Source organism: Nicotiana tomentosiformis, chromosome 11 (genome assembly GCF_000390325.3).
Source record: "Nicotiana tomentosiformis chromosome 11, ASM39032v3, whole genome shotgun sequence".
NCBI lineage: Eukaryota > Viridiplantae > Streptophyta > Magnoliopsida > Solanales > Solanaceae > Nicotiana > Nicotiana tomentosiformis.
Window position 1 is genome coordinate 100,813,650 of NC_090822.1, and position 7,755 is coordinate 100,821,404.

General features: G+C 35.1%; 1 protein-coding gene across 2 annotated transcripts; it reads left to right on the plus strand.

Annotated features, from left to right (window-relative positions):
- The first annotated feature begins 1,485 nt into the window (after window positions 1-1,485).
- LOC104091531 (uncharacterized) lies at window positions 1,486-7,755 on the plus strand. Of its 2 annotated transcripts, XM_009596893.4 has the most exons (10): window positions 1,486-1,842; window positions 1,945-2,111; window positions 2,403-2,507; window positions 2,629-2,685; window positions 3,458-3,538; window positions 5,042-5,076; window positions 5,370-5,459; window positions 5,552-5,708; window positions 5,845-6,038; window positions 7,282-7,755. In XM_009596893.4, the coding sequence occupies exons 1-9, from the start codon at window positions 1,689-1,691 to the stop codon at window positions 5,962-5,964; spliced, it is 966 nt and encodes a 321-aa protein (XP_009595188.1). In that variant the 5' UTR covers window positions 1,486-1,688; the 3' UTR covers window positions 5,965-6,038; window positions 7,282-7,755. The 2 variants fall into 2 exon arrangements, with proteins under 2 accessions (XP_009595188.1, XP_009595191.1); XM_009596896.4 differs by lacking the exon at window positions 3,458-3,538 and having other exon boundaries at window positions 1,540-1,842; window positions 7,282-7,681.

Sequence of the window (7,755 nt, forward strand, 5' to 3'; positions counted from 1 at the left end):
CCGTAATTGTCATTAGAGAGGGGCTTGATCCTAGGACCTTATTCCCTGGGTACAAACTATAAATAGTGATATCTATCATCCTTGTAAGGACACAAATTTTCTGACAAGCATACATTGTATTCTATTAAAAAGCTCAATAACATCTTACTTTCTTGCGTACTTATATTATTCTTACTGCCCCGGAAGCTCTGCATCCGGGACTAAGATATCTGTTGTCTTGTTTCAATTTCAAGGCTAAGTCTTACATTTTTGTCTAATCCATCTATTATTTTTGGATCAAATCGATTCACTTATCTATAAATCACGTATAAATTCAAATGTACCATTTTACAAGTAAATATTAATAATAATAATAATAATAATACAACAACATATCTAGTATAATCCCTCATGTGGGGTCTGGGAGGGTAGTGTGTACGCATACCTTACCCCTATCTGAAGAGGTAGAGAGGTTGTTTCCAATAAAAAAAAAATAAAAAATAAAAAAAATAAAATAAAAAAATAAAATAATAATAATAATAATAATAATAATAATATTAAGGGCACATAAGTTATTTTGAATTTGTGTGTTATCTCATAGGGGTAGAATATGGACTAAGAATATAATTATTAATGATATATGAATTAAAAAATGTGGCAAGAAACCCTTCTACAATTTATATCTTCTTTCTCCTCTAAATTAAACTTTTATTTTATTTTTTAAAATAAGTACACTAATTTATACATGATAATCTATAACAAACCAGACATCCAATAAGAACACTACATTCTCTGTATTATTAACCATTGCATTACTAATACATGCTTTACTCCCTATATTAAAATCATCGCATACGATCCATAGATTATTAATAATTGCATAACTTTATTTGTGATTAGAGGTATTAGCAAAAAAAATGTCAACGTAAAATTATCATAAACTAATACAATATTTGATTGGGTGAATTATAAAAAAGAATCCCACCATAATTAATGTAACGCTTGGCTGATCGTATAAAAAATAATACTTACATAACTCGATACAATGTTTGACTAGAGTATTAAATAATACTCATATTAAATTATGTGAGAATTTATATATTATTTTATGCATAAAAATATAAAATAAGAATGCATGTAATTTATTCCAATATTTCAAAATAAGTATCCTTGAAGTAGTCTTAAAGTACAAGTAAGTAACCTCTATATAACAATTCTTTTATTAATTATGAATAATTATATTAATATTATAAATCTCGATAAAATAATTCTTCTGTTACATTTTCCCCATAAATAATTTTATATTTATAATCCCTGGATAATTAATATGACAACCAAATAACTCCTAAATCCATTCAATTCCAAACAAGATGAAGTAGAAGTGACTGTTTATTTGGCCTTTTTGTTTGTAGTTAAAAAAAAGATGTACTACCATTTTTTTAAAAGCCAGCATTTTCACCAAGAAAACAAAATAAATTTAAATTTTTTTTAAAAAAAAGGACAGGAAAAGAAGATATTTCCCTTCTCCAATGTGCAACTTGGACTTGGCGTCTTGGCCATTTTATCAAGCAAAAATTTCAGAACAACTTTCAGAGGATAAAAGGGAAGCTACTAGCTAGCTTCAAATTGTCCACTCCAAAAAAAGAATTGTACCCAAAAAAAAAATTCCTTTTCTTTTTGGGTCAAATTCCAAAGTATAGCATTAGTATATGAATTCCATATCATATATACGAACTGAAATGTTACCATTGTGTTTTTCCAATCACTCTCAGTTTCTCTCCCCTTTAACCTCACCGCCGCGTCGCTGCCGGTCCCACCCCAGATTCACTACAACACTCTCTGTCCTCAAAACCTCTCGACCCGGTAATTGTTTTACTTAAATTTTACTTTTTGTTGAAAGCATTGTAAGTTTGTAACTACCCATTTGAGTGATTTCCATTTTTTCTAAAATTGTTTTTGCCTCAGTGACTGAAGTTGCAGTGGATGACGTTTTTCAAGATTTCTTAAGGGAAAGAGAGTTAAATGGGGATATTATATCCAGAATTTCTGATAGAATTTGGCTCAGAAATGTGGTAAATTTTGATTCTTTAGAAGCTGGAAATGGTGCAACTGAGGCTACACAGTCACAAGAGGTATTTTCATGCCTACCTTTTTTTTAAAATGTTTTATGCACTGACGGTGTAAAAAATATTTACACAATCAATTCACTTCAAAAGATAATTGCAGGTAACACTATTTAATAGCGGTGATCGGTAATCTAGACTAAATGCTAAGTAACTTGTTATAAAGGTTAAATTATATTGATAGGTATAAAAAATTTATTACACTCTCAGTGTTATAACTGTATTTTCTTTTTGTTTTATGGGTTTTTGGTGTTTGTTTGCTTCATATTTGAATATTGAACCAAGAAAATGCAAATGCAGGTATCAGGAGAAGATAATGAAGGTGGGTTTTTGAAATTGAAAAGTACTAAAGAGTGGCTTTCAGGTGATGCCACGGCGCCAGTTAATAAAAAGAGGACCCTTAAGGTGTTTATTTACAAGTTCTTTTTTTTCTATTTTTAGTGGAGTTTTGGATATTCTTAATTATGAGCAAGGGAAAGAGTATTAGTAATAATTTTGCTATTGATGCTTCTAATGATATGCACAGGAAATACAAGATGATAGGGAAAGAAGGAAAAGGCTAAACTTTCTCCGATATGAAGCTGTATGTATCCGCCAAGCATCCTACTAAATTCCTGCTCTTTATATTTATAATAATAAATGTTTATATTTGGCAGCACTGGAATACTAGTGTAGTCGGTTTAGATAGTAGAGATTCTACTCGTAATCTCTCTTCCGGGTTATCATCATTATTGTGATTCATGTTGTCTTATTTACTTGTGGCGAAACGGTGTCCAAAGGAAAGTCGGCTTCTTGTATATTGTTATCACTCTGTGATTTTTCTTCTGTATTAGTATTATCTCCTGCTTTCAATATTCTTTTTATGGTTGTTCGAGAAAAGGGGATATTATTAGAGAAATTTTATTGATAAAGGGTAGAATCTGAATGGCTGATGTTTCTACGAACACCTACTCTATGCATGCTTAGTCTGAGCTATTCAGTGATTTACAAGACCTTTACTGACTTTAAGAATAAAATGGGTAGTTAATTATGGTTGCTTGCATATTCTTGCAGTTGCTGGCTGGACTTCTTCAGGTGTCTTCTAATAATTTTGTGTCATAAAGCATGAAAGATGGTAATTCTTAAGTAGAAGGCACCTTAGGCTATACCTGGATAACATTTCACCTGCTCCTAAGAGTATGTGAAAGTGACAAGGAAAGGATTTCAAATGTTATTACTCTCACTATGAAAGCATGGTTCAATGAAATTGTATCCCAATTAAAAGATTGTTGAAGCGCACAGCAAAGATATCTGCAAATGAACTATGTTATGTTCTAAATCTACAAGGTATAAAGCATTTTCTGTTTCTCTTACAGCTTAAGAAGGAGCTACTTTACTTAACGGTGGGCATTGGGACTGCTTGCAGTGGATATTGTTTGGTAGCTTTATCAGTCCAGGTATTTGGTAGAAGAGGTTCTGAGCTCGAGACATTCTATAATAGAAGGCATATAGTATAACCTTAGAAGCATTAGTGGCCATGTTACTTATCAATAAAGAAGCATTAATGGCCATTATTAGTTGTGCTATATTTGCCTAAATCTTCACTTGAGCTTGGGGAGCAGTGAGAGCACATGCACGCAAATCACAATAGGTGATTGATTTACTGCAATTGGGAAAGCTTACAATGGAGAGAACGAGACGCCGAGTTTCATACTCTCTTTTACAGTCTTCTTATAATAAACTACCCAATCAACTTTAGTAGAACATCTCACAACAGCTGCAGTAACCATTGATGCCCAATTTTTGTTCCAATTGGAAACTTCTTTACATTTCCACTGCTTTCTTGACTAAAAAAGCTGGTTTTGTTTTAACAACAACATACCCAGTATATTCCCACAAGTGGGGTTTGGGGAGGGTAGTATGTACGCAGTCCTTACCCCTACCTTGTGAAGGTAGAGAGGTTGTCTCCGAAAGACCCTCCGGTCAATACAGCAAAATCACAGCAATTACGACAGAGAACTGCGGCAAACGAAATAGTAACAACAATAAGAAAAATAAAACGAAGTGAAGATAAAAATATCGATGTAAAATTAATGAACACAAGGTATCACTAGTACTACAGCTAGGGAAGGAAGTACATGTGTGAAAAGGAAATAAACTCGACCACTAACTGATCTATAACCCTAATCTTCGACCTCCACACCCCTTATCAAGAGTCATGTCCTCGGTAAGCGGAAGATGTGTCATGTCCTGTCTGATCACCTCTCCCCAATATTTCTTCGGCCTACCACGCCGTCTCCTTGAACCCACCATAGCCAACCTCACACAACTCCTCACAGTGGCATCCACGCTTCTTCTCTTCACGTGACCGAACCATCTCAGTCTAGCTTCCCGCATCTTTCCACCATACAGGTCACTCCCACCTTATTTTGAATATCTTCATTCCTAATCGTATCCCTCCTAGTGTGACCACACATCCATCTTAGCATTCTCATCTCCGCCACCCTTAACTTCTGAACATGAGAGGTCTTAATTGGCCAACACTCCGCCCCATACAGCATGGTCGGTCTAACGACTATATTGTAAAACTTACCTTTAAGTCTTGGCGGTGCATTCTTGTCGCACAAAACGCCGGATGCGAGCCTCCACTTCACCCATCTCGCTCCAATACGATGTGTGACATCCTCGTCAATCTCCCCATTTCCTTGGATTATAGACCCAAGATACTTAAAACTATCTCTCTTTGGTATAACTTGTGTGCCCAGCCTCACTTCAATATCAGCCTCCCCAGCCACGTCACTAAACTTGCACTCCAAGTATTCTGTGTTGGTCGTGCTCAACTTGTTTTGTTATTCTTTTTTCACTGGGTTATTTTCTTGTCTACCTTATGAAAGAGGTCCCAGGTCAGTACAAACCTGCATCTGCAGTGGACTGACAGATTTTACTTGTTCAATTCGTAGGCTGCATTGAGCTATGCAACGGGAGTTGTTTTCAGGTATGATTTAGATCTATTTTTTACTCTATCTATTCTGTTTATACTTTATAGATCATCCCCTAGTACTTGTAAACAACCTAGTTTGGCACATATAGGCAGGTAAAAATGGATAGGTTAGAATATTAAGAAAATTGCTTTTACATCATCTAGTCCTTACAAGTACCTAGTTATGATAGAATCTTCACATTTGAACTGTTCTCTTTTCTTGAGGATATGTTTCGATAAAATCGGCCGCATCATATTCGGCTCGGTTTATTTCATTGTGGTAATGCTGTCTGTAATTTCTTATGCAGTTATGTGTACCTGCAGCTCCTCTGCCAACATGCAGACAACCTCTCACAAGAGACAGTTCCTGAGATTTTTAAGAAAAAGAAACTAAAGAAGTAATGTCATTACTATGTCTTTGTTTGGTTATGCTCCACATAAGAATGGTGAACTTGACTGACTGAAGTGATTTGATATTTCTTCCCCTCAGAATTGGAATACGAAGCCAAGATCTGCAGGATTTTTTTGAGAGATCGGTTAAAGGTAGCAGCATTGCTCTTTCATCTCCAAGGCTTGTGTTTCCTGCAGCAATATATGGATTGTGGGAATTGTGTCAGCATTTTGCCCATGATCTTTTTGATTTCCAGGTGTACATTTATAGCATTTGAATTAACACCTATTTAAACCTTTAGAATCTTGACTTATTTAAGCTATCCTCTGTTTGATTCCTCTGATTGTGGTTGTTCATAAGTTAATGTGACATATGTTTTGTGTTCTTAACAGCTGGTTCCTGCTATGGTCGGGTTGTTTGCATATAAAGCAGCTGCTCTGGTACAAGTGTACAGGGACAATGAAGACCTTCAATTTCTCTTTCCTGAGAATGAAGAAGGGTCAGCTAACTGAATACATGGAATATGTTACTAATAAATGTACTTGTTGAAACCATAGCAAAGTTGGATGCCAACTGCACCTTCTGGGTAATGACTCCTTTCTTTTAACTTTTAGTCATTGCAGAACTTTTGGATGTACCAAAAATCCTTTCTGTGAGGACTTTTCTCTTTTGAATTTTGTGTATGATGTTCTAGAGAATTGACCGCCATGAACTTTCCGATGAATGGAACTAAGAATCATTTCAAAAGAAGTTGGAAACATACCTCAAATACTTCTTTTTTGTGTCAAATGAATATATGGACTCCACGAAAAACCATGACAAATTTACATGATATTTACTTATATATTAGTGCAAGTAATTGGGAAATATCCACTAAATTGATGTACTTTGTAATTCTATATACATAACTGTACAGACTTATTTACATACTGTATTTCTCACCAATAAACATTACTTTGTCAGTGAATTTCATGTGCTTATCAAAAAGGAAAAAAATGAAGTTCCTTACTTCTTCAGTACCTTAGAATTCTCCGGGGCCGAAAATTCTTTGATCATTTTTGCACTTCTGATATTATTTAATGTTTTCACCCTCCCAAAATGAGGTTGTTGAATCATTTCAAATTCATTGGATCCTTTTCTATGTATGAGGATCCCTCCTTATGGTGAGACATCTTGGAGGTTTCATCATACACATTGTGCATGACATTAGGAAACTAGGTGCCAATAGTCTGCTGTCACAGGGGAGTAGCTTTGGCCGACAGAGGAACGATTTGTGAGGATCAGAGATACTATTAAAGTAGTTTAGATACCAAGTGGTTATATAGCAGCACTTCTTTAGCTTTAGAAGTACACATGAGGATCTAAGTGAATTGGCTTTGAAGATGTGGAATGACGGCAAGGGAAGGATCATGTTCTCACGAAAGGTATCTACAGAAAGAGGTTGTTACTTATCAACTTACACATACCTATAAAATAAAATAGTAAATAAGAGGGGGGGGGGGGGGAGAGCTGTTGTTATCCTCAGTACCAAGGTAAGCAGAAGCCCATCAAAGGAACCATATTATCTGTTTAACCCAACATGAACGTTATGTATCCTTACCTAAATTCGAAATGTAGATAAATGTTAGCATGACAGGTGTTCCGTAGCATCCTTACCTAAATTCGAAATCACTTGTAGGATCATGTATCACATCTCTACTTTAAAGTTTTGAGGTTTGGATACATTTTATTTTGATCTTGCTGTTAATGATTGTTGTTGTCTATAATCTGTATATATTTGGGTTAATGTCCTTTCTTTTGTTCTCTAAGCAGCACCATTTCTTCTGCAGCCTAACGAAGAATAACCAACGAACAGCACACTGAATTTTGCAGAACATGGACAAGCTTTAGAATTTCCTGCCCTTAAGAATATAGGTTTTAAGGGATGAATATTTCGCTGCTGCACTTCGAGAGTAAATAGTTCATTTGAAAGGGTTATCATGGGCATCCGCGGAGCCTTTTGTAGAGACAACTCTAGTAGAGTGATGTATAGAAATACAAAGTACTGTTTTGACCTACTTCATGTGACTCTTGCAAAATGTAGATATATTCTTGGTTTCCCCTTTTTATTTGGAGTCACAATGTTATGGTAGGGAATTATTGTGTGTTTTTCACCGTCTAGGGAATTATTGGAGTCAGATATATATCTGACTCGACTTGTTTGGGAATGAGATGTAGTAGTTAAGTCAATTGCTCTTTTGCGGCGTGGTTTGGTACATGCCTAGAAGAATTGTGGAACTTTTCAAAATCTTACTTTCCTTTCA

Coding starts and splice junctions, on each gene's coding strand:
- LOC104091531 (XM_009596893.4), top strand. CDS start 1,689: ATGAATTCCATATCATATATACGAACTGAAATGTTACCATTGTGTTTT. Junction 1,843..1,944: donor CCTCAAAACCTCTCGACCCG/GTAATTGTTTTA, acceptor TTTTTGCCTCAG/TGACTGAAGTTGCAGTGGAT. Junction 3,539..5,041: donor TGGTAGCTTTATCAGTCCAG/GTATTTGGTAGA, acceptor TTCAATTCGTAG/GCTGCATTGAGCTATGCAAC.